Raw genomic sequence first — 27,357 nt, 5'->3', positions numbered from 1 at the left:
AACAGCAGGAAAAGGAGGAGGAACAGGGACTGAGATGGACGGATAGATCGATGGATGGCGCCAAATATATTTTTATGTCAAAAACACTATGTACCTCAGAGGGACGGAGAGAATATCTCTGAATATTTTGTTTTGTTTACATAAGAGCTTTTGCACCATTGCCTTGATCTCATTTCAGTTACAAACTTGACAAACAAATAAAAAGCAGATATGGCGGATGATTAGGTGGATGATGAAGTGTCTGAAAGTTTATGATGGTCAGAAAGTTGCATAATTCTTCTTTCTGTCTCAAGGCCATTTCAGGACATTTCCCAGGACCCTCTTAGGCAGGGGTCACCGCTAAGACAGGAATCTCTGAGGAGCTCTGTAGTAGAGCAGTTGTGCTTGTGCATATGTGCATGCACATACACACATTCATGCATTCCCATCTTCAGATATTAGCCTCTTAGGACAGGAAGAGAGCCGCTCTGATTAAATAATCCAAATGCTTTGATTGTGTACACGATTACAACTTACACAAATACATGTTCATGCATAAATAAACACACACACACACACACACACACACACACACACACACCAGCAGCCACATAAACAGTAACAGAACATCTTGTTCTGGCTGATAAACTCAGTATAGTAAGCAGCAAGCACTGTTAGTACTCACAAGTCACGTTCAGGGCCTTTAATGTTCATAAATAAATGTCATTGTGAATGAATGTGTGCTTTTCTTGGTGCTTTGGTATGGCCAGTTGCTCTAACAAACAAACCTATCACAAAGAATTGCAAACAGTTTGAATTAAGACTTTTAAAAGAATGGTTGGTGTGTCTCAGTACTTGGTATATTGTTAACAGTATTTACTCACATGTGAATCTCAGCTTACCACAAACTTTACTGCCAGCAGCCGTTCTATAATCTCCTCTCCCTTTCATCTACTGCCTTTTTTTTAAATCTGTCTCTAGCACTTGTCCTCTGTCATACTGAGTCTCTCTGCAGTGCTGCTGCTGCTCAGACAAACATATGTCTTGTTTGTGTGTCCCTACAGGAGCGCGTGGAGTATCTGTTCCTCATCATTTTCACGGTGGAAGCATTCTTGAAGGTAATAGCCTACGGCCTGCTCTTCCACCCCAACGCCTACCTTAGGAACGGCTGGAATCTGCTCGACTTCATCATCGTAGTCGTAGGGTGAGTGGACACGAGTGGATCTGTGTGCTCTGACAGAGGGGATGGCAAAGATGGCAAGTCTTGTAACTCACTGTCTCTTTCCAGCGTTTTTAAAAGTACTACCTGACACTTTTTTAAACATCAGCACATCATTGGCAAATTAATCATAGTACCTTGGTATAATTACTGTCAACAAACAAAACTACAGCCAAGACAACTGGCAGACTCTCTCTGAAGCCAGAGCTACTCATATTGCGAGTATTTCTTTTTTTAAAATGACGATCGTATTTCCCATTAACACCTTTAATTTCTGTAGTAAAGCTTCTGTGCTTGCATTTGCTTGAATTTAATTACTAAAGCTTTGTTGGGTAAAATTTCTTAATTTTTCTTTCTTAACTTTATATATTTTTTTACATTTCATTACTAGTAATTCAACAAATTTGCAGAATCTAATTTGCGTGCACACAATGCAGATTTTAAACAGGCTAATAGAGCTAAATAAGGCCTGTTTCACACAGCATGCGTCAGCAGTGTGTGAGAATCTGATGGGGTTTTATCAGCGCCCATGTTAACAAGGAGCGCTGGTGAGGCTGCATGTCAGCTGCAGCACATCTATAGAAACGATCTCATTCCAAGTGCTGTGAACGGTGGTCTCTATAAACGCAGATCAGATGATGTAAAACGGCAATTTCTCGTGCCACTGAAAAAGCTTCACAGGTGAAGTGAAGCTCACACAGAACATTCAGTGTGACATTCGTAATTTACCGCTAACCTGATGTCAAGCTCGCCTGCCTGTCCAGAGTGCAGACACAGCGTCTCTCTCTCCTCACCGGACACACACTCACACTGCAATCTTGGATGCAATACACACTATTGTTTTCTGACAGTGTTTACATTTTTTTGTGTTGTTTGATTTATAACAGTAAGTTGATTGAGGCCTACTTTTATTTCTTAATGCCACTGGCAACATTTTGTAAAATGCTTTGGGACTGATAAACTTCTGTAGCCTATATGATACTCACAAAAATGGGATTTTGATATAAGTTAAATCATTCATATAAGTAAGAAAAAGAAATGATTAAGTTTGTTGATAAGTTTGTCTTAAAAAGAGAACAATGTGCGTGCAGTACTGGTTGTCAGAGCTAAATATGAGCCCACGCTGCTGAGCTCTCAGAGTCTCCACTGGAAAGGCACAGAGGCCAATATTGCTTTGGCCTTTGAGACTTGCCTTGTGGTTGCTTGTGTTGTGCTCAATGTAGTCATGCTGTTTAAAAGTCACTCAAAATTGGTGAACAGTGAATGCAACACAGCATTACAAAAGTTCCAATCTATAACTTACCCCTGTGATCTCTTCATTGCAACGCTTAATAAACAGTGTTGTTAAGAACAATAAATAAATACTGCTACCAAATAAATGAAAGTCTTCAAATAGATGTCGTGATTAGCCTGGGCTGATACCACTTCCAGGGATTGGTGATCAGCACCAAATAGGCACCCTCAGAGGACGGATGTGGTCTTGCTTATCTATACAGGAATAATGCTTACCTCTCAGTATATGTGATATTAATATATGGTATTAATATCAAAACTACTGCAATACAAAAAAGCTTTGAAAGTACTGCCATAAAACAATCTTCCTTCACAGTGAATCCGTATTAAAGCCGCGGTAAACTTTGGCCTACAGTGTATTGGTGAGGCCTAAACTGATTAGCTTGTTAGATGCTGATAGCAAAGCTTTGCTCTGTTTTCTTTATCTGCAACTCAGCAACATAGCCCATCTGCTAAACCCTCTGTGCCTGTGTGCGTGCGTGTGTGTGCATGTGTGTGTGTGTGCCCTGCCTGCCAGCTGTGCTTTGTGCACAGTGTTGTGTGAGGGTAATGCCACAATAGCCAGTGGACCTGACAGTTACATTAATGCTATAAAAATGGTCTAATTGACCGTTTGTGTGTGTCTGTGTGTGTGTCTGTGTGTCTGTGCGCAAGAGAGAGAGCCGCAAGAAGGCTCCCCACAGCCTAAAGGGAGGCTTTGTGAATGCACAAACACACACACATATACACACTCAGTGAGTCTTGTTCATCGCCAGTCAAGTGTTCACTCACATTAGCCATCACTAACTGAACATGGTTGGCTTCACCCCAAACACAAACACACACACACACATACACACACACATGCACGCGTGCGCACACACACACACACTCACCCCACTGGCTGGCATCATGGTGCCAGTGCCCCTGGCATAAACACAACCTTTACCACTCTTATGCTGTTATCTACTCTCTCTGTCTGCCTCTCTCTCTCTCTTTCTTTCTTTCTCTGTCTCTATTTTAATTATGGATTTTATTGTGACGCAGCATAATTTAATGTGCAGCAATACTGTATTGATCTATTTAAGGAAATTGTCTTGCAACCCTGCCAAAGTAAGGTCAAAAGGTCAGCTACCTGCTGCAGCTCTTGAGTTGGCAGGGTTCAGTGTCTTCCTCAAGGACACTTGAGGAGGGTTGGTGCTTGCTGTTTTGGGAGATTAAACCTGAATTGCTTCCCTAGACTTCCCTAGGGGTTTTTAAAATATTCCTTTCTTACAATATAAAACCTTGTACTCTTTCACGTGGCCAGACTAAGAATACTTATTCTTCTGAAGTGACCAAATTGTCCTTTCCCTTTTGACAACATAACCAGGCTTGGACTGGACATTAGACATTTCTGACAAATGCCAGACGGGCTGGCCCACCTTGTGGGTTGCAAGGCCACCACCAGAACTATTGGGAAAAACTTTGTTGGGAGAATAAAAACAAAAATGTGCCAAATACAGCCTGCTTGATGTTATAACAGCCTATCTGATTGGGGGTTACATGGTCCCAAAATGTCGAAAGCCTACCTATATTGTCCTATATTGTCATTGTCTGTCGATGTGTTCCCCCATCCCTTCAAGTGAATTAGTCCATCAAGGAATGACAGAGATCAAGAAGGAAATAAATGAAATCAAGGCAATTTTTTCCTAGTTGCCATGGACGTTGCATTTTCCCATGGACCACCACTATAAAAGAGAAGCCTGCAAATCTGTCACCAGGACATCTCAGACTTCAAGGTCAATTGTGAATCTTTCTATTCTAAATTTTGTAGCCATGGTGGTTTTATATGTACAAAGTCTGCATACAGTGGAAGTAAACCCAGAAGCTAGAAAACTTTTTTGGCATATGCCCCAGGCAAAAATCTCCACAGGAATGAATAGGTGCCATCTTTGGTTGACTTTATATTTATTATTAAAGTCTATGGAGCAAAGTAGGTATAATGAAAATACAAATTAGATGGATAAATGTGTCCATTCTTGTATATACTTTAATTCCATGGTTCTGTTTCTTGCACTGTTACACTGTTACTTGTGTTACTTGTTTTGTTTTGCACTGTAAGACTCGTACTTTTTATATTTTATATTTTATATTTTATATTTGTATCTTCTATTTTATCTGTTTTCTTTTTCTATATTTATGTTGCACCAACCCACCAGAACAAATTCCTCGTATTGTGTTAACTATACCTGGCAATAAATCTTTTTCTGATTCTGATTCTGATTCTAAAAGGGCCAAATAACAAAAAGGTGGGGAAGAAAAGGTCAGAGACAAAGAAAAACTGTACTCTAGGCTATTCGTAGTCCTCTTATTAGCTCTCTTATAGTCTCTTATTAGCTTTAATTGAGTTTATCTGCACTTTAAATCCTGTTTTGAATCCATTCTACAGGCTGTTATTTCTGAGAAGCAGACCGTTGCTACAGATGGGTTTGTTGTAAAACCAGTGGTGATGAGATGCGGGTGAATTTATTTCTGGTCATTGCGCTGTTGCCCTCACGCCCTACTGTTGTGCAAATCCTGTTTAGATGCAGGTGAATGTTTGAATTGATAGACTGATAGTGACAGTAGCTGTTAAAAATCTTTAGTTTGGTGACATTAAAGATTAGGCATGGGCTGAAATCCAGTCAAAACCAACGTGAAGACATGATGGCGTACACTGTACTCACCAGAGAAATGTTTCAATTCATAAGGCTTAAAATAACCCATGTTGAGGGAAGTGACCTTTGCTAATGTGCAAATAATGTCCTACAGTGCAGAGTTCGCATCCAGCTTCTTGCCAACACCTACAGATAATCATACATTTTTTATTAATCTATTATCATTTTAAACCTCAGCGAAGCCATTTTTCCCGGCAAAATCGAAGCATTCCTTAGAACGAGAGGTAGCTAGACCAGAAAACACAGATATAAGATGCTTCTGGAAGCTTCAGTTTGTCATGTTAGAGGTCTCTGAAGTAGGCCAATTATGTCATTGAGATATACGAACTTCTCATGGAAATTACACAAAACAGGAACAAAATCCATCAGTAAAGTCATGAAACACTAAAACACACAAACACTCCCTCCGTTTCACACACTAGGAGAGGACACAGATCTAGGAAATGTTCAGCTGTGACAGCCCTCTGTGTGTGTGTGTGTGTGTGTGTGTGTGTGTGTGTGTGTGTGTGTGTGTGTGTGTGTGCATGAATGAGTGATTGTCTCTGTGCCTGTGTGCCTTACTGCCAGCCACTCTGTGCCTCTGTGTGTGTGTGTGTGTGTGTGTGTAGATGAGAAGTGACAGAGTTCGCTCCCTCTGGAACGTTCACCATATGGGTGAAAGAGCTTGTACCTGGTGCTGAGCAGCCTCGGAGGCACACACACTCTTTCACTGGCACACATGCACGCACACATGTACACTTGTGCATACACACAGATGCTGGAGCCCACACTTTTGCTGACACGTACCTAAGAGTTTATTAGTGAAGGCTCAGTGAGCTAACAGGCTGTATGTGTGTGTGTGTGTGTGTGTGTGTGTGTGTGTGTGTGTGTGTGTGTGTGTGTGTGTGTATACAATAGGCACTATATAGACTCTCTCTTTAGTCTCTGTATTACCTACAGCAGCTCTCCTTCTTCACCTGCGTCCTCTCCATCCCTTCTCTTTACCCTCACATGTATTATTCTCCTCTTTTTACTTGTGCTATTTGCTATTTTAATCCCTCTGATCTCGTCTTTTTCCACATTGTACTGTTCTACTTTTGAGGTATTGGCGGCACAAATAGCTGAAGGATCATCACAAAAAAACAGTCGAGAGAGTGAAACCTTTAGGCGAATGTTTTGCCTACAAAGTATGGGAAATAAGCACTAAAATGTGTAAATAGTCAACTTAAGTGATTTGACGTGAAATGTCTTTGGTTCCAGCCTCTCAAATGTGAGGTTGTTCTCCCTCTGTGTGTGTTATTGTAATTCAATACCTTTAGGCTTTTGATTTGTTCAGGTGAAAGGTGTAATTTGAGAACATTACCTTGGGCTATGGAAACATTGTCACTACTCGATGATTATTTAATTAATTAATCAATTAGCACTAAATTGTGGCTTGAATATTGAAAAATCAAGTACTGGAATACCATGAAAATATCCGGTTTCTGTAACAAAGTGCTAAAGTCCTTGAAATTCAAATTACTGCATAAGATGTATGTTTTGACCACAGATTTTTTTCATCACGTCTTTTGTCAGCCATCACTAAGTTTATCAGTTTATTTTTTACTTTTATTCCACTTAAAACCCAGGCAAAGATGGTTCTGTGACATTTAAGCGCTGTGTTAAGGATTTGTACAGTTAATTCAAAAAAGAGTGGGATGTTATTGATAAACATAGTTATGCCTTTCGCTGAAAAGAAAGACATGGATTACATCATTTATTTATGTTCAATTAAAATTAATATTTAAAAATGAATAAGCATTTTTGCGCTGAGTGACGTACTTGAGAATGAAAAACTATTTCTTGAAAAAATGCTCAAAACCCTTTGAATTTCATTTTTTAATATCTGTACAAACTATTTTGCACTCAAAAAAGGGTAATTCAAACATCAATAGATTAATTAACAATGAACATAATTAATGTGATTCTGTGATTATTCAAACATGAATTCAGTAGTATTGTGGTGTTTATACTATTATGAAAACACACAGTCTCTGTTCTCTTTATGAATGTACACAGCTTGTACTATCCTCTGCTGTGGATGTACACAAGCCATTATGTGGTGCTACGCTCAAAGGCTCTAATTATCATTTAACACCCCACCACGGCAAAACATGCCGGGCGAAATGCTGGTGGTGCAAAACTGTGGATCCTTGACATGCTTTTCATACTCTGTTTCAAAGGAAAGAGAGAGAGAGAGCGAGAGAGAGTGAATCAAATTGAGAGGGAGGTGGTGCGAAATAGAGAGGCCGAGAGAGTGAGAGGGAGAGAGAGGCCGATATGTTTTGAGAGGTCTTTTCAAGTGGCCATTTCATCTACGCTAATTGATAATTCTCCATGACTAACGCGCCGCTGACTGGCCTTTGAGCCGCTCTAGCTGGAAAATGGTATTGTATGGTGATTTTCTAAAGGATCTCAGAGAGACAGAGAGGGGGGAGAGAGTGATAAGCTCAGCTGGACGTACATAAATTCAAGCTTGTGAGCCGCTGACATCCAAAGAGACGTCTGTAAATAATTTCATCGGGGATAACAGCCAACAAAAGGCACCAGTGCAAAAACACATTTAGCCCTTTTATTGAAGATTATATTTGCATCATTGTGTATTTGTGCTTACTTTGTCTATTTTCTGTGTAATAATGGTCAAAAGTGTGTGGACGTGGCCTGGCTTTCCACAAGAACTTTGAACCTGGCTGTTTGGTTTTCTATCATTCAGCTACAAGAGCATAAGCGAGGGTGGTCACTAATATCCAAAAGGCCCGGCCAGCAGTTGCCATTCTGTTTCATCCCAAGTTCTTCTACTCCGAACTTTTAAATTAAATAATCTTTATGGACTGCTGCCACAAATTTGTTGTCTTAAACAGAGGCCCTGAACCTTGGTGGCCTCTGACCCAGTAATAAAAAATATGAATATACTTTTTATTTATTCATCATAAAGACAACACATAGAAAATACAGTACAGAGGAGATGTTCACAAGAAATTCACATACTTATTATATTTTTGGTCTTTTCATGTCCATCTTCAACACGACTAAGTGCCTTTTCTATGGTTATACGGTTTCCCACAAAGCACCCACCAACTCGCCACTTGCCCTTCACAGTCTAAGGAAAAGGGCGCAAAAGATATACAATTATGACAAACAGTAATAATAATAATAATAATGATAACAAAGCATAAACCAAAGTTAACAGCAAAAACAAAACAGAAAGAGAAACAAACAATTAAAAACCAACAAGAAAAACAAAGCAAAAGGGAAAAAAAGAAGAAGTAACTAGATTTCTGGCATTACCCGCACTAACGGGGACCGTTGTTTATTTTACCTGTGCATTTTCAGCTGTAACTTTGCTGTGATTGTTTTTCATATTAAATACATTTCTCACCCTGTCTCTTCAATGGTTTATACTGGGCAGTCAAAACCCCTTCTCAAAGGTTTTATATGTGGATGAGCTGTGAGCAGTTGAAGCAAAATTAATTGCTTAATTTTAATAACAATAATAAGTGAAAGGGCTGGATATCATTCAAATAATTACAATAGCAGTACCTTTAAAGTGATATCAAAACCAGTAGAGTGCTTCATTTGATACCTTTTTTTCCTACTTCGTTAGATATCTGTCATGTGAATGGAAGCATTCAGTTGTGTGAAATTGCAACAGACACCACAGGTGTGTCGTATAGCCATAATTTCAAACATTTTGATGGCATCTCTGCACATTGAACTGCAAATTCACCAAACCACAGACTGCACGGGTTGTAGCAGCTGCATTAGTGGGAACACAGGGATTGGCTGCAAGCAAAAGCATACAAATAGAATTGGAATTTAATTTTTTTTAAATCTGAGAATAAAAAATAATGAATGCAGGTTGTTTGACTGGAGAAGTTTCAATGCTACTTGGCACTGGATTCATTTGGTCAGTACCTTACTATGCAGGATTTTCCTAAAATACAGTTTATAAACTCATACAGAAGTAATTGCCCTCAGTCATCACTTGTGTCCCACAAGAAGTGTGTGGAAGTGTATTTTTCTTTTTTTCTTTTTCCTAATTCTTTGGCGTGTACATCCACGATGTGAAGTCAGGTCTTTTTAAAAAGGTTGTGACCAGCTGTGAGTCTATCAGCAGCAAGCATTCAAGAGACACAGCACTGAAAAAAAACACAAATATAGTGAGGTGAAACGTCAAATGGAAGTGATTCTGCTTTAACTTTCACTTTAGCTTGTGAGCGTGTTTGCAAACAGTAAACTACAATCTTTCTTTTTCAGTATAGAGTCCAAGCTCTAATAGGGAATATAATATTTTAGAAATAACGTCAATAAAACCAATTCAGATGTTTTTTTCTTCTTCTTTTTTTCCCTAATATTCATGTTATGACCCTAATGAGTCATCCTGTGAACTTTTGGGACTCAAAAACCCTGAAACCAAACAAGCACTCTTCTAAAGTATGATTGTTGATAGTAGCATAGATTCTCCTTAATATAAACCAAGGGGCCTTTAGTCCAAATCATAAATATAAATATATACAATAAATACATTTTATCACTCTTGCATATAAAGCACTTTGAGCTGTGTTATGTATGAAAGGTACTATTATTATTATTATTATTATTATTATTATTATTATTATTATTATTATTATTATTATTACTATACCAGACACGTCCACTATGGGCAGACATATGGTGTACATACAGTATTTATTGATGTTTGGGAGCCACTCTTACCCAAGAGATTTCTAAGTTTCATAGAAGCTAATAACTAACTAAAGCAACAGTGCAAAATAGAAGATGACAATTTTTACATGGCACCAGCTTTAAGTAGCAGATACATTACAGTGGAGAGACAGGGGATGTTGCGTGATATCACATGGCAAAATGTAAATGTGTGTTCCATTCAGTTTGACAGTGCCATGAGCACACACTCACTTATAAACACATTTGGAGACACCTCTCTTCACTACAGACATGCACAGCGTTCTGTTGAGCCGACTGTCAAATCATTAAAGCCGAGCGTCTCACATTTCCTTATCTGTGAAAGACAGAGGGAAGAGATGAAACGCTTTCTATTGTTGTGTTGGAGAGCTAACTAATTAAGCTGTTTTATTTTCTACTGTTGTGTTTTCTCCAGGCAGCGCATTTGATTGTGAAACAGCGCAGATGTGTCTTGCTTTTAAAATTTTTGGTCCCAAACTAGGTTGATATCTAAAATTTACACCACTTTGGCTGTCTTATAGATTATGATAAAGATGATGAAGATCAATCAGTTTAGTGTTGACAAAAGAAAATAGAAAGCAGGGCAATCATGACAACAACTGCAGGTATAAATCACTCTATAATACATCCCTGTATGTCTGTATCGCTTTTACTGTTTTCCTCTCTCAGATATTCTCTACGATGTGGAAATGGGATGTCAAACTGATGATGATGGTTATTGAAGTCATTACTTTCTTTCTTGCAGGTTATTCAGCGCGATCTTGGAGCAGGCCACCAAGGGGGACGGGGCCACTCCTATTGGAGGGAAGGCGGCGGGCTTCGATGTCAAGGCTCTGAGGGCATTCAGAGTACTCAGACCCCTCAGACTGGTCTCTGGAGTACCCAGTAAGTACTGAGAGCCATGGAAGAAAGAAAGAAAAGAAAGGGAGTAAAAAAGATGACACTCTTGGGATCAGGTGTGAATGACGATTGGGTGAGGTGGGGGAGAAATGAAGCACAGATTGGAGATGATATTTCAGCTTGATGCGACACACGTACACACACAGTGACACATAAATGCACACACGTACACTCCCACAAAGAGTCCTCTTGTCCTCTTGTCAGACACTCAGACAGTACGAGCAGTAGATCTGTTGTCTGTCAGCCTGTCTGTGATAGCGACTACAGAAATCAATAATCCAACGAGCCTGAAGACAGGAAAGGATCAGATATCGTGGCGTGTGTGCACCTGTGTGTTAGAAAGAGAAAGAAACGACTTTTGTGATTACAACAGCAGGCAGATGCACAACATGTTATGCACATCCCACACTCTGGTCCTTTGGTTTAAAAGCAACAGCGCTGCACTGCACAATATTTAAAGTGAACCCTGTCCAACACCACTAGACCGTGTTGAACTGGTATCATGGCAACTGATCAGTTGCATGTTTGCTAGCTGATTAGCACACTGACAGACAGACTCGTCTCTTTTAAGGCTTCCAGTGCCATCGCTGGTTATGTGCTTTGGAACTGTCGAAAATAATGATCTTAAAATTGTATATGTTCCTGGTTTTACTAACCATACATATTTTAATAATAGGCAACAAGTACTGTGTTATGTAATCTAATCAACAGACACCAAACTAAGTATTCCTCGGTCATTGATGCCACCTACTGTGGTTCTGCAGTTGCGTTCACTTCACCAAAATTATGTGGATAATTGCACAACAGTCTTTATGACGAGGATTGAGTTGTGAAAACCACTTAAGCTGGATAATATACATACTGTATATTTTGAAACACACGTCATGGTCTTGCTTTAAATAAGACACATATGTCAGTAGTATGGTATAGCACCCATACAAGCACATTAAACTGTTTGGTTTTACACAGGACATGGCCTGCTGTCCCCTAAGTGAAACTTTGGAGTTTGTTTGATCTGTTCGCCCACCGTATGCAAACTATTTTGCTTTTTTTTTGCTTTGGCGAACTTCAAAGGCAGACACCTCAAGGGCCACTGACCAAGCATCAGTATTTAACAAGTTGGGAGTGACACCGGCACTTAAATGTGTACTGCTATGCAAAATTCACAGTTAATAGGGACTGTAGTTTTGCATAAATGTTGCATAGATTTAAGGACATTTTCACCCTGCAAATAAACAGCATACCGCATATGTGAACTCCTCCAGTCTCTCTGAAACGAACAGAAACAGACTTACTTGAGTGGTGGTCTTAATATAGTTAACTTCAAGTCTGCCTTGTGGTTTGTTTAACCTGTGTATTGTAAACACAAAGCACCACAAACAGACTGAACTAGTTGCTGGCAATGATCGGACTGAGTTTGGTTCATTTTAAAAGGACTATATGTGAAAATAACAATAAAGTCAGTGGTTACAGGCAAAATGTTTTTAAAGAATTCTGAAGAGATTGAAATAACAAGTTGAACTGTTTTCATCAATGTGAAATTAAATGATCTGATATGGTCAACATTCAAATAAGCACGTTAAGCAAGTTAATCAAATCAAATACCGTCATTTTATCCTGCAATGAAAAAAGCAAAACATTTTACTCTCTTTCATACTAAATAGGCTCCTCAACACAATGTATTCCTATCAGCGTTTTTATGAGTTATTAGTATGCAGTATTCTGAGCCTTTATCCATCAAAGCATTCAGTAAATTAACTGGAAAGTTGTATCAAACAAGTTCTGTTTTACAGCTACCATGCTCGCTCTGCATTTTTTCACAAAGACTCATTGAAGGCTCTCCGAGTGGATGATCACATGCACAAAGAATATTAAAGCTTCAGAAAAAATATGAGTCAGTTTGAGTGCGTACATGGTGATTAACTGCATCTATTCTGCTATATGATGCACTTTGAATGCTTTTATATGACAAAAGGTTTTCATCATTAACATTATTATAGCCTCCTTTTTAATCTGATTTTTAGTGCACCCTTTATGTGTTCTCAGCTGCTGCTCTGTGTGTGTGCTGCAGGTTTACAGGTAGTGTTGAACTCCATAATCAAAGCCATGGTTCCTCTGCTCCATATCGCCCTGCTGGTCCTCTTCGTCATCATCATCTACGCCATCATCGGCCTCGAGCTCTTCATGGGCAAGATGCACAAGACCTGCACTCACAAGCATACAGGTACACACACACACACACACACACACACACACACACACATACAGAGAGAGAGACAGACTAGTGTGCACTTATGGACGGATGCAAATACAAACATGCATGATCAAACACATACACTCTCACACTGCACTTCAGCGCTCAGATAAGCATGTATTCAACTGTGTGTGAAAGCATGCTTCAGTAGCTATATATCACACTTCAGCTCCAGAGATAGACACGCAGGTGAATGCTATACCACACAACCCCTTTCAACTGAAATAAAACTGCATGAATTTCTGACAGTAAGACATCACCTACCAGCCAACAAAGCGGGGAGGAAATAGAGCACAGACCTTAAACAGTTTAAATAACCTCCATTCATTATTTAAACCATCATTTATGTTTCTCAGTGTGAATAATTTGGGCAGTAATTGAAACAGCAGCCGCCATAAATGATTGAAACAATTTTCAGTAAAGGCCCCAAGGTATAAATGGACTTAAGTGTTGTTATGGTGATGTTATAGGTCCCTCGAGAGGCATTAGCTTTGCACTGGGTAAGTGCTGGTGGAATACGCTGTTATCGTATACATCACCCTCAAGAGCTTTGTTTTGTATAATTATCAAAAGGCTTTTTTTCACATTGATTTTTTGTTATGGCTGCTCTGTTTGGTTTTATTTCGATGTGTCCTTTTTAATGATCTCTTAGATGTAGTTTTTTAAATTTCTTTTTAGAATCATAAGTGGAAATCATAAGGTACAACTATGATTGAAAATAACGTAAATAATAATTCAAAGGTACAAGCCTGTGTGCATGAACAAATGGGTGGATGTAAACTATAACTCTCAAGGACCATTTCGGTAAGAGACATCTCATTGTAAAGATCAAATTCTGTTGTGTCAGCCTCTAACGACTATTGAAAGCTCAAAATATTCAAACCAGATGATACATTTAAACTATAAACCACTTGAGCTTGTGGTTTACGAGCCTGTGTCCATATAGAGATGCAGGTGTCTTTATTGGCAGCGCTCTGTTTTTTAATGCAGCGACTTTGAGCACTTCTGCTTGAAAATCTATCACGCCGCTGTTATCACTGCCTCCTTTTAGCTACTCTCTATCCCAAGCTGTATGATGCATCATTCAGAAATTTTCAAATATAGACAGAAAAGCACATTTGTGGGAGCAAATTTTCCGAACACTGAATGTTGCTGTGAGCGTCATGCTTTTATCACTACAAGTCTTAAGCTTACTTATAATTGTAGAGTCAACGCTCTGTTAACATAGCATTATGCAACCTATCTAGCTAATGTAACTGACATAGAAACAAACCCATATGTCATGTGTTTTTTAAATGAAGCGCTCCTAAGCTCCCTGCCAAAACTTTTCTGCCTAAGAAAAACTCTACGCGGACAAATGGGCACATTTCAGAGTGCAGATAAACCCAAAGCAAGAAAATATGCAATAATTTATTAATAGCAAATAATCAAATTAATTTTTCAGCAACATTTAGCAGAATGTAACCCAGCAACATAAAGACTCAGTGGAAAGTGCCAGCTGCTTTACAAATCTGCAGCACCATACAGCCAAAGAAGTTCATCCCCATGGGCTCAGGTATACCTAACATTAGAAGAAAAAAAAAGATCTCATCATGTTGCAGTTACATTATAATCACATGTTTATCTACCTATTATGCTTATTTTCCCCTGGCTGTTGCAGTTTTATCATTTTTATTTAGCTTGATCACTTGCTGAGGAATGCTGCTACAAATTCCTCTTCCTCTTATTTTCTTTGTCACAGGCACCATTGTGGAGGAAAAGCCGGCGCCGTGTGCACCTGACCAAGCTTATGGTCGACACTGTAACCACAACGAAACCGAGTGCAAAATGGGTTGGGAGGGCCCAAATGACGGCATCACCAACTTTGACAACTTTGCCTTCGCCATGTTAACAGTGTTCCAGTGTATAACCATGGAGGGCTGGACGGATGTGCTGTACTGGGTGAGCCGGACACCACAACAATGGTGTTAAGTGTGTGTGTGTGCGTGTGTGTTTGTGTGTGTGTGAGTGCCATGCTGCTCGGTGTGTGTCGCCACTGTTCTGTATCTGTAACATCAGTGCCACATGAGTGCTTTTGAAAAAAAAAGAACATAAAGCAATAAAACAAACACTTCTCTCAGAAAGGCAGGTAAGCACACAAAGATTGTTCAAAGAGAGAACGACACACAGATTGTGTTTGTGCATATGTGTGTGTTAGCTCATATCTGAGGCAAAATCGATGCAGACAATACACTGTGTAATTGAAGGCGCCGATTCATTTGGAACGTGTGTTGAATCCCAATGCTTGATTCCAGTGTCAAGTGAAAACACACGCACACATACACACACACACACAGAGGTATATGAACACACAGTAAATAGCCAGAAGCATGCAGCAGCCCAGTGCAGCTAAATAAACCAATAGATTAGTCTGTGCTGTTAATCAATGATAGGGAAGGTTCGATGAAACTCCTTCATGTGCCTGCTTGAGAAAGCAGTTGATGTAAACCTCTGGAGGTATGGCTGCACACACAGATTATGATATTGTTGATGAAAGGTGCCAAGGGCTCACAAGTTATGAATCTCCACATTAAATTATATGAACATGTACCCGTTTGTTTTCTCAAGCAAACTTTGCCATGATGAGACTCGTGGCTTAGAGCAGGGAACCACTGCAAAGCGCTCATGTGGTACAGATGAACACTGGTTTCTTTGAATTTTCAAAACATGACTTTTCAACTTAATTTCTGCATTAACTGCTACAATAAAATGAAATTGTGGCAGTTTCCATTTACCTGATGGAACCTGATGGCCCCGATTTGCGCTTCTAATGTACCATTATTATATTCAGGTCACAGAGCTAAGCATCCATTTCTCTGAAATTTAAGCGGTGATGTGATCTCAGAAGGTCGTTGAGCCTCACTTAGTGCATTTATTACTGTATTTATTTTCAGAGTTCCTAAAAGACCCTTTGGTCTGTCTCGATGAAACAATAATCAGTCAGTACACAATAAAAATGTTTTTATCCTTTATCTGAAATAATGACTCCATTACCAAAATACAGAAAGACAGAATGAAAGAAAGGAAGACAGAAAGAAAATCTAAGTCCCTCAAGGGGGAATTCAGTTTTCATTCTGTTGTTATGTTACACATTACACACGCACACAGGCCCAAAATACAGACACCATAACACATGTATAAATGGAGAGATGTCAGAGCGAGGCGCCTTGACCAGTTGGGGGTGCCATGCTTGCTCAAGGGCACCTCGGCAGTGCCCAGGAGCATTAACTGGCACTTCTCCAACTACCAGTCTACACTCTCTAATTGATTTATACAAGGACTTGAACTGGCGACCTGCTGGTTCCCAAGCCAAGTCCCCATGGAGGGAGCTACTGTCACCCTGAATATCACTGTTAATAAAAGTTTTTGTACAATCGAGCAAAGAGAAACAGTGTCACTTTCGGCTCCAACTTTTCTCTGAGTTAAGAGATCTATATGCAACAGACAGATTCGTTTTCAAATCGGATGGAAAGAAGAGTTTGCAAATTCTTTAAAACAATGTTAAATGATATTCTGGGTTTTTGCAACATCACCCATGATTTGGGTTTCAGAGAAACACATTTTTAGCTCTGTGGCTAGAATAATGCATGGGAGGCACACACTAGCTATCAGGATATTAAAGCAATGAATGAAATACAGTGGAAACAGCTTATAGAGATCGCTGTTACTGTGATCAACTGCTTATATGGATCAAGAAGCTTTTTGCTGAAACATAACTACATAAATGCTGAAATTAGTCTGATTACAGTGATTGTTTTGGGTCTTTTTATTCATGATAACATATGGAAAAACAATTTAAAACCATGTTAATTCTTCTTTTTTTTCTTTACTCCCATGATAGTTTGCCTTACCATAATCCATATGACGGGAAATAGCAAGTAATTTTCTCTCAATGAAAAATGTAGTGTCCTTGAAGCCGGTGGATTAATAATGCCCGGTCACATAATGCCTCCGTAATGAAACAGCTGTACCATATTTTGAAACACTCAATAAAATGTGGTACAGTAGCTGTCCGGTTCACTGCTCTATATTCATGTAAAAAAAAAATACAAATGTCAATTAGGTGTTATCTGCAGGAGAAAAATACATATCCATTAATAGTGATAATTTTGTCCCAAACAGATGTGATCACTCTTTGAGGTTTCCACTGTATTTGATTAGCAAACATCTTAAGGATTTATTGAAAGCTCGATGTTTTTATCTCAGTTAGGTGACAAAATGCAACTGTCTAAAATGGTCAGTTTTGTGTTTGTGATTGTACTGTACATACAAGTAGGTGTGTGTGTGTGTGTAGGTGTGTGCGTGTGTTTTTGTCTTTGAGTGCATGTGTACACATGGAGCAGAGAGCTTACTAGCTCTACACCCCTCCTGCATCTACCCTGTCCGCTGCATCCTCCTGCGCGTGCGCGCACACACACACACACACACACACACACACACACACACACACACACAAACACAACAACAGTTAAATCCTATATATATCACTTGTTGTTAGACAGCTTGTGAAGCCAGCTCTCTTTATAATGAATGGGACCTATTTGTTTGGAGTACAAATGATTATGGAAAAACGGTTAGACAGCACAGAGCCTTTCATTAGGTTTCAGCCATGCATTTCCATAGTTTTCATTTGCTCAGATTTTGGAGGAAAATATAGATTAATGACATCCAACATCTGCTGCTGTCGTAGCATATGAATCTCTCTCTCCTCTCTTCCTTTATTTCCCAGTTTGTCCCTCTCTGTCCAACATGTCTCCATGTTAGTGACAGCTCTTTAAATTCAACTGGAATTAGTCATTTTCCAGTCATTTTCTCTTAATTTTTATTATTGTTAGTATTTTTTATACTTATTAAAGGCTTGTCAGTTTAATTCACATGCAGATTAATGATCTGACAGGTTCTGTTCAGATAGAATCTTTGGATACTAAACTGCTCGCACATCACCTCGTCCACATCATCTCCTATTTACATCCACCATAATAACACCCCGTCTCTGTTCAAGCAATCCTTAATACAATATCCAGATGATTGTGTGGCACATTTCCCTGCAACTGAATTTTCCTGGAACAAGTTATTGTTATTGATTTTACTTGGATTTTTAGAGTTGCATGCCGTAAATCCTCTATAACAGAATATAATTGGTTTAGATGGACAAATGTAGAGTCAAAACATCGAAACGTGTTTCCCAGAAAGGCGACTCCACCTTTCCAAGAAAAGTTTTCTCACAGGATTGTGTAACTGTGTAAACAAATGTGAATTACAAAAGCAGTTCAGTGTTTTTTAGTGTCTTCTTCCACTCAGTTTTCACATTTCTCCACTGAAGGGGGTGATGTTTGTGCACTTCCCTAAAATCTGAGATTCAAATGTACGCGTAGGTTTCAGAGGTTTAAATGCTTGTGAAAGACATCTGAACGCAGCACAAGGAAACTGATGTTGATCCAGGTGTTAAAGAGTTCAAACTAAATATTAATCATAGCAGAGTATTTTCATATGTTATCAGAGGTGGGCTTTAATTGTGAAATGTCAAGCACTTGCTCTCCAAAAGATGGACAAAAGGGGTCTATACACACACACACACACACACACACACACACACACACACACTTCATCACATTAAGCTGCCACTCTTGCTTTGCCAAATCTTTCTACTGCTCTCTTTTAACATGCACCGCTCGTTTCTTTCCCTCCTGTCATCTTCTTCTCTAACACACTTTCTGTCCTCGACCTCTGCTGCCCACTCTCAAACTGTTTACGCCCACATTTCTTCTTTCTGTCTTCTTTATCATTCTTCTATCCCCAAACTCTCTCCCTGTTAATCCCCCCCTTCTTTCCTTCTCCTCCTCTCCCATGTCTTGTCTCTCTCAGATGCAGGATGCTATGGGCTATGAGCTGCCATGGGTCTATTTTGTCTCTCTCGTCATCTTCGGCTCCTTTTTCGTTCTCAATCTCGTTCTGGGGGTGTTGAGCGGGTAAGAGGTTGTGCTGTTGGTCATGTGTGTACTAGTGTCTATGTCTGTGATGTGTGTGATGCGGCTGTACAGTGCGTAGTGTTTTTAGATTTGATAAATGACCATGCGGCAAGACTCCCTGGACCAAACATTTAAACTGCAGTGAAGCACTGAAGAGTGGAAAAAAAATTCATGGCTTGCACCCTATAAAAAGCTCAAGAGTATGCGTTATTATTAGTGTTATTGTTGTAATTTTTATTGTTATTACCCGGGAAAATTCACTTACATGGCAGTATAGAGCCAGACGTCTTTTAAGTTCGTCTTTGTCTACAGTTGAGGAGAGATTAACTTGGTGATCACTGAACTGAGCAAAATCTCCAGCTCTCTCTCCCCTTTCTGTTCCACTCAATCAATCCTTTGTCTCAAGACTGAGAGAAACACACACTTGCACTCCTCCACACATATGCACACACACTCATATGCATACAGCAAAGGAAGTGATGAGCCCTCTGTCTATCTGTTCTGATCATGTCAGTTGACCTCAAGGGGCCACATGGAGTCACAACCTGTCTGTGATGGATAGATGGACACACACATACACATAACATCCAGACTTGCTTGTCTTTTGTCCAGCACAGGTTAAATTACACAGACAAGCAACTTTCTTTTGTCTTTCTTTTAGTGAAATTTGTTGGTTTTTGCTCAATCCATGTTTAAGATCTGCCTTTTATGTGTAGAAACATGGGTGTTTGTTTACATACATGTTTTCCTCTTGTGCAGATGAGCATGCATCTGCTTACATTGTTTGCATTTGTGTAGCATGTGCATATTTGTGCAGAGGCACGTGCTGCCCGTGTCTGTGTGTGTATATTTTGCTCGGGCAGGCGAGCTGGGTGCTGGTTTACCCCGCTCTGCCAAGTCACGCTGTTTTAGTACAAGCACCACCCGGCCTGTAGGGACACACTGGGGTATTAATAATTCACCCCTCAGGTCAGCTGTGGAGGTGGAACCTAAAAAGACTTGCACAACAGGGAAAACACAAACGGCAAAAAAAGGTTATTCTGAGGACAGAGTGAAGTCTGGAGGAAGCAAGGCATTAAAAATGGAAATTATAGGATGAGAGGCTACACTGGATAGGAAACAGCCGTTTTTGTAAGTGCACATAAAAGCATTACAGTCACCAGATATAAATAATTCAACTATCAGAGTAAAAAAAAAACAGCATGAATGACAATAACAAAAATTATGACAATAAAAATAATGATGGTAATGAATGAGCCCTTAAAACTTTTAACTTAAAACAAGAACAAACCAAGACTAAATTGGCTTTTCAATAATAAAAACATTTTGAGCCCAGAGCACATTGGTGCAATTTTTTTCAAAAACATTGGAAAAAAAGGCAATTAGCAACTTGGTAAGAAATATTCCACAAATTGCAAGAAATTAGTCGATTTAGAAAATTGTTTTTTTTTAAAAGCTAGGGAAAAAATGTTAGGTTAAAAAGAAAAAAGCTAGGGCTACAAAACTATATTTGTAATTACCATACTTACATGTTTATAATTCTGTTACATAATTATTATTTTTAAGACCTTTTTCAAGTGTTTGCCTTGTTTTTTTTACTTTGTTTTTCTTTTTATTTATGTTTTGTTTGTTTGTTTGTTGGTTTTGTTTTCTAATTTTCTTAGAAATTAGATAAATTCTTCTTTTGTAGCTCATTTCCTTCTTCCTGTGTTTTTGAAAGAAATCAAGCCAATATGCTAAGGAAAAAAAAGAGAATATTTTTTTCATGAGAAAAGTCACGATCATCAATCCATGGGAGTCTTGCTGCACGGTCTGTTGCGGCGTCTAACTAAAATGCCTTCTCTCCACAGTGATTAAGCCTGAAATGAGCATATTTGAGTGAATCAAACTGTTTTTTAATTTGCAACCTTCCCTTACATGCACTCAGCTTCTTCATACTCACACCCAGCTCTGAGTTGTTTTGTCTGTCATGAGTCATTCTTAACCCTCTGTCATTCTCATGGCTTCAGAAGGCCAAACAATCCTAAATTTTCAAATCCACGTTAAATAGAAACGTCAGATCCTTTGCCACGTAACCCTCTAAGTGACGCTGACAAATGCTATGAATGCACCATAATCTCAGCAGGAGTCCTGCAGAAGCGAGCGGCTCCATCTGTTGGGAACTTTCACCAACCATCTAACTCCTTCCCTCCTCCTCTCCCTCCTAACATCCCTCACTGCTACTTCATCACTACCCTTTCTTCTCTCTCTCTCTTTTTCTTCCCTCCATCTTTACCTTACATCCACTATCCATCCTTACTGTCTCCTCTCCTTGGTGCCCCACTCCTCCATGCCTCCATCTCTCCACCTAGGTGAATGATGCAGTAGGGTACAAGTGGCCCTGGGTGTATTTTGTCACCTTAATCATCATTGGATCCTTCTTTGTGCTAAACTTGGTTCTGGGGGTATTAAGCGGGTAAGGGCAAGGTTAAAGGTCACTTGAGACTAACTTCTCCCTCTTTCTCCTTCATGCTGTTGTTCTTATAGAGCTTTGCTGTTTGTTTTTACCAAAGGGAACTCTTCATTTCTGTCAGTTTCCTGCTTCAGACAAGAAATAGTGTTTAACCAGTACTGTACAAACGAGTTTTGCATTTTTGTCACTGTCTTGGCTTTTATTTTTCCTTTTTTGGAGCATTAGGATGTCACTTATTTGACTTAGAAAACCTAATCGACTCTCCCATAAACTTCCCCTTTCATGCTTTGTTTAAGTATTGAAACTAGCAATTGAGAGCACAAACTCATTGGGAAAATGTTTAGCAAACAAAGTGAAAAGCAGGGTAATTTTCTTATTGATTTCTATTCAGTCAGACTTCTTTTTGGAACCAGTTGGAAATGCAGGCTTAAGGCACTTCCCCATTGACTTCACTTTACAGACCCGAAGTCCACTTCTTTTATACAGTCTGTGTTTACAAGTCACATGCAGGCATGCATCGTCAGAATAATCGTTCAGGTACAGTTTTAGACTGACTGTTGTGACATTGTACTTCAGCATCTTGCTCTAGGGCATGTAATCTAGACAGATGGGTATTTTTTTGCCATTGAGAACTCTTGGATAGTGCCAATATCAAAAAGGTCTCATTCAGTACAACTTTATGCTCTCTATAACTCCATAGTGTTGCTTTTATAGAATAGCACTTTTACTGACATAAAATGTTTAGTTCTCAGTGCTGCTTGAATGGCACAAACAGTGTCATTTCAGTTCAAAATAAAGACAGCCATAAGCAGCCTGCAGTATAACATCATGGTCTCTGTGGACGCAGCCTAATATAACCAAATGAAAGCTGTGTTTGTAGACTACTGTGAAGATATTGACAAACACTTTGCTGCTTGCAGTTGGATTTCAGCTTTCGGGAACACACTCCAGTGTTAACTTTAACCTTGTCTTATTGTTCATGGTTATCGGCCACCCACCTGCCTCTGTCAAAAAACTAGAATCATCAACTTTGCAATTAATTTTGCTTTTTGTTGTAGAAAATCACAACTAATGTGTGAAAATGACATTAGTACATCGTCTTCTTGTTCTGCTTGTTTCTTCACATGCCATAGGATAAGACGAACTTGGGTAGGGAACAGGTTAAGGGGGAGTGAAGTGCGTCACCCCTGACTGACTGACCCGAATCTGACTCTCGATACCCGCAGTGATGTGACAGCAGCATTGTGGGAAAAATAATAGAGGTCTATCTGTTCCAAACAGCTTGGGGGGTTTGGCTGTCTGACTCTTTGTCTGACTTCTGACTAATGATGCTGTCAACACACTACACAGCCTGACCTTTTACCAACTGCTTCCTCTATAGAGTGTGTGTGGGTCTCAGATTGGCATAATAACTAATGGCTAAACAGGAAGAAGGAGAGTGACGGATGTAGAGGCAGAAACATCGGGTGTGACTGTGTTTGTCTGGACTTGATGTAATATGTAAAGAGAAAGAATGAGGAGAGACGGTGTTTTGAAAGAGAACAGTGGAGGAGAATAAGGAACAGAGTGAGGAGAAAAGGAGAAATGAGATGATGACAATGAGGAAAAATAAGAGTGATGAGTTTTGCACCCACAACCGCAGTCGCACACACATACAGTACGTGCTGGCACACACAAACACCGATCAATAGGATTGGGTCTCCTGCTAATGTTCTGACAAGCGAGACAGTAGCAGTTTGTCCTAATGCTCATTGATCTGTCGTGTGTATGTGTGTCTGTCTGTTCCATAATTTCTCGAAATTTTACACACAACACACACACACACACACTCTCTCTCTATCTCCCTTTCTCACTCTCTTTCTCTCTCTCTCTATTTCACACGCACACACACACACACACACACACACACACACACACACACACACACACACACACACACACGCACGCACACACACAGAAAGAGAGACTCTAATTCTGTTCCAGGGTATAGACTGACTGTAAAAATCAATAAAATGGCACATGACAGTCTATAGAGTTTAATTATGGATCCTGGTCGTGCTCTCCAGGGCACCTCTTTAATTAAAATCTATGTACTGATTGCATAATATCTGGTGAACCTTCAGGTAAGTCTGAAACTTTTTTCAGACTAATATAGCTGCAAAAAGTCTCACCTAATTGAGGATTATTATATAAAAACATATACGTGCAGCTGGTAGGGCATTCACTGGGACATTTTTTTTTATTAACCCAATAATATCAATCAGTTCTTATTAAAAAAGGTTTGAAATACAACCAGCAAAGGGTTAACTAATGCAGGCAGGACCCACCTCAGGGTGCAAAGCATTAGAGTCCTTGATTGGCTGTTGGAGGCTGTAAGCCGCCATCTGATTAGACTAAATCCCCAGCACGCTTGTCTGAGCTGGAGATACTGTGACTGCAGAAACAAGGCCACTGCTTTCTTGCACGAATAGCTGGACACCTTCCCTCTCTAAATACCTTATATTATGTTTATTTAACATGGCATGCAATAGAAAATTATTGTTCAGTCACATTTAAATTCAACAATAACCAAAGTTATGTCCACCTTTGGCCGTTAGAAGGTCAACTCTACTCTGTGACTTGTCATCAGCAACTACCTATAACACCCCAGCTGCATGTAAGTGCACTGCCACTGCTTTAGTACTGCACCATGTTTCAAACCACTGATGGACTACAACGATGCACATAATTGAATTGTGGTTTTGATAGTCGACAGTTCTGTGAAACCCCTAGCAGCTGGCAAGACTTTAATGTCAAAAGCTAAGATAACTGATGAGCAGGGAACTCTACAGACCAAACTGATATATCCTCATTCAAAATAGTCATGACAGAGTGACGCCAGCAGAGTTTACTTGTCAGTGGACCTTCAAATGTGGATTTTTACGCTTTTTAGCTGCAAGTGTTCCCAAGCATCCCAGCTCCTGTCAGCTCTCATCCAAATAAATTCTTTGCCTCCAACCTGACTTTGACCTTCCCCAAGTGCAGCGTTTAATCAAATGTTCCTTAATTCTTTCTTTCGTCCTGACACCTGGAAGTAATTTCACCAGGTTTCATCATAATCTTTCAATATTTCACACTCACCTAACATTGATTTTAGTTGTCTTAAATCATCTTTGCTTATGTCCTTGAAAAAGCAGGCACCATACTGTATTAATAAGAAAAAATTAAAAAGAAAAAAATTTTAAAAAGTTGTGCAAATTCTGCATTTACATTTTTCAATCTTTGCAAGATTACAAACAAATGAAAAGCAGAGGCATAAAATAAAGCACTCAGTTTACTTGAACATCTTCCTTCCGACCTAAGGCCAAAACCTCTGGGTGGTGACCGAAAAAATGAGGTGTCAGACTATAGGTGAGGAGCTCAGTGATGCAGGACGACATCGGTGCAGAGCCGCCTCTTCTCTAATTTGACAGGAGCGAGCTGAGGCTGTACAGCTGGTGAGGGATGCCCTCTCTGTCCCTCCCTCTGGGGTTGTACCAAGCACATTGTAACTGGGAGGAGACCCAGGGGTGGACTGATGAAACTACAACTCCCAGCAGACTTGGGAGCACCTGGGGCCCTGGTGCTTGGGGACAGCAACAATTGGATGACTAATCTGTATGAATTACAAAATTTCGCCCCATCATGACTATAAGTATATGATGGAACATTACAATGGTATAAAATGATGCATTTGTGACACTTGTAGTGTTACATCTCTTCCAAACTGGATGCAATACATCAAATTCTGTCAGTTTTTTCCAATGAAAATGTCCCAAACCTGCTTCCTGTGTCAATAATCAAGCAAAGCAATGTGTGGTTTGTTAAAAAAAAAAAAAATCGCCCTGTCACTGTTTTTACAAAGTTAATCTTGCTCCATCTTCAAACTATTATTATTGTCAAAGCCATAAACTGTATTTAAAGATATACAGTTATACAGAAGATACACAGTCTTAGTTTATAATTTAAGAGGTTAAGGAAATGACTAAAACTTAAGAAAATAAAGCTACTTATGAATGAATAACTTACTGTTATTTAAAACAAAACGGCATAAAAAAAAAAAATCTCATGCCCTCCAGTTATGGCTCAGGAGAAGATCAGCATTACCGAGGTCCGGATATTGATCAGTTTGTGAGCGTGTGTAAATGTTTAAGTGATGAGCAGGTGGCACTTTGTTTGGTAGTTCCAGCCAAAAGTATATGAATGTATGTGAATGGGTGATCTTGTGTAAAAGCACTTTGATTGGTCAGCAGAGTAGAAAGGTGTTATACAAATGCAGTCCATTTACCATCTAGCATCCCTTGTTAGTATACCTGGACATGTTTTTGTGCTCAATCCGCCAGAGTTTGCTTGCAGGCTTTATGTTAACAAAGGGTGTCAAGTGTAGTGTTTAGTGTTTAGTATTTGTTTTGTCTGTTCACACCTGAATCAGCTGAAATTTGAGCAGCAGCTAACACTTACGGGAAAGTATTTGCTGTTTTTTTCCCACTTAAAATTCTCTCCTTCCCCACAAAGTAAAAGAAATTTATTCACTCTTGGTCAGTCACTTGGGGTGTCTCAATTCACAGTCCCAGCAGCACATCAGGCTTAATGATCAGAATCCAGCTACATCAATTCAGACAGTTTGTAAATGTTGGGAACAAATTGCAGACAAATAGATTGCTAAACAGTAGTGCAGTATAATCAGTCTACTGGTGAATGTATGTATCTGTTGGCTAATTAAACATATATATGAATAAACTGGACCGTTATATATGTGAGTCCAGCTCCAATGTGTCTGCCTGGAAGAGCTTCCCTCTGTATTTGCATACTAACACCTTGTCTCCTTGGCAGCTTTTCTCTCTTCACTTTATATTTGTTTTCTCTCTTCGGCAGGTTTTCCCTCCTTCCTGTTCTGAAGCACTGTATAATATTTTGTATTAACACAGTATTGTCACATGATTTGTTTTGCAGCACTTCAGTCTAGATTTTCAGATTCTTTCTCCCCTCCCTCTGTTTCGGCCCTCTCTCTCTCTCTCTCTCTATCCCCCAAATGCTCTCCCCCCTTCCTGCCATCCTGCTCCCTGCTCGCAGAGAGTTTTCCAAGGAGAGAGAGAAGGCCAAGGCACGAGGTGACTTCCAGAAACTCAGAGAAAAACAGCAACTGGAAGAGGACCTCAAGGTAGGCTCTTCTCTGTGTGTGTCTGTATATCTTTTTATCTATCTAATAATCTAATCTATAATGATCATACATATTTATTTCTCAGAGCATATGTATACTTCATTAAAAACCCAAATATTTAAGAACAAAACAACTTCAGTAGGCTAAAGTTGTAGAGAAAGAGAGTGCACTAATGCAGGCGTTAACATTACACAGCCAACACATGTAGATACAGTCTAACATCAGGGAAACATGTACACATGGTTGCAAATTTTGGATATTTGTCCTGCTGGAACATGTCCGCTACAAAGATTTTAATTTAGAAGCCTTTATTTGGGATTTTTTGCATTAGAAAGTGCCACTATAATCCCTGAGGGTCATTCTCTCTATGAAAGTGCAGATGAAGTTTAAAAAAAAAAAAAAAAAAATTAATTATATTATAGTAGAAATAAGCAGAACCTGAAAATGAGCATAAGTCCACTTTAAAAATCACAGTAAGTATCTGCAGTAACATCTGTTCATCCTTATATCATCGAAGAGTGTTCAGTATAAGAATAGCATACAAAAACATGAAGAAACATAATGAATGCTGAAGCATTTCATTCATTAAAACCCAAACTAATGTCAGATGACTGTAGTTTTGTTGATAAGTACATTGCTTACCAATCAGTATTTCTTTTGTCTGTGTGTTTTA

At 39.3% G+C, this 27,357-nt stretch overlaps 1 protein-coding gene across 5 annotated transcripts in view; it reads left to right on the top strand.

Annotated features, from left to right (window-relative positions):
* Window positions 1-27,357, top strand: part of cacna1c (calcium voltage-gated channel subunit alpha1 C) — a 279,938-nt gene that overhangs the window by 175,468 nt on the left and 77,113 nt on the right. For 4 of the 5 annotated variants that reach the window (XM_042511013.2, XM_088072782.1, XM_088072786.1 and 1 more), the window contains exons 4-9: window positions 1,044-1,183; window positions 10,637-10,776; window positions 12,863-13,015; window positions 14,787-14,986; window positions 18,950-19,053; window positions 26,597-26,684. In XM_042511013.2, coding sequence (XP_042366947.2) covers window positions 1,044-1,183; window positions 10,637-10,776; window positions 12,863-13,015; window positions 14,787-14,986; window positions 18,950-19,053; window positions 26,597-26,684 — 825 coding nt within the window. Of the gene's footprint in view, window positions 1-1,043; window positions 1,184-10,636; window positions 10,777-12,862; window positions 13,016-14,786; window positions 14,987-18,949; window positions 19,054-21,404; window positions 21,509-26,596; window positions 26,685-27,357 lie in introns of all 5 variants that reach the window. The other variant, XM_088072784.1, reaches the window with a different exon arrangement.

The sequence above is a fragment of the Plectropomus leopardus genome, chromosome 22 (genome assembly GCF_026936395.1).
Source record: "Plectropomus leopardus strain MGB_pleo_1.0 chromosome 22, ASM2693639v1, whole genome shotgun sequence".
NCBI lineage: Eukaryota > Metazoa > Chordata > Actinopteri > Perciformes > Serranidae > Plectropomus > Plectropomus leopardus.
This window is presented reverse-complemented; position numbering and strand designations above follow the sequence as displayed.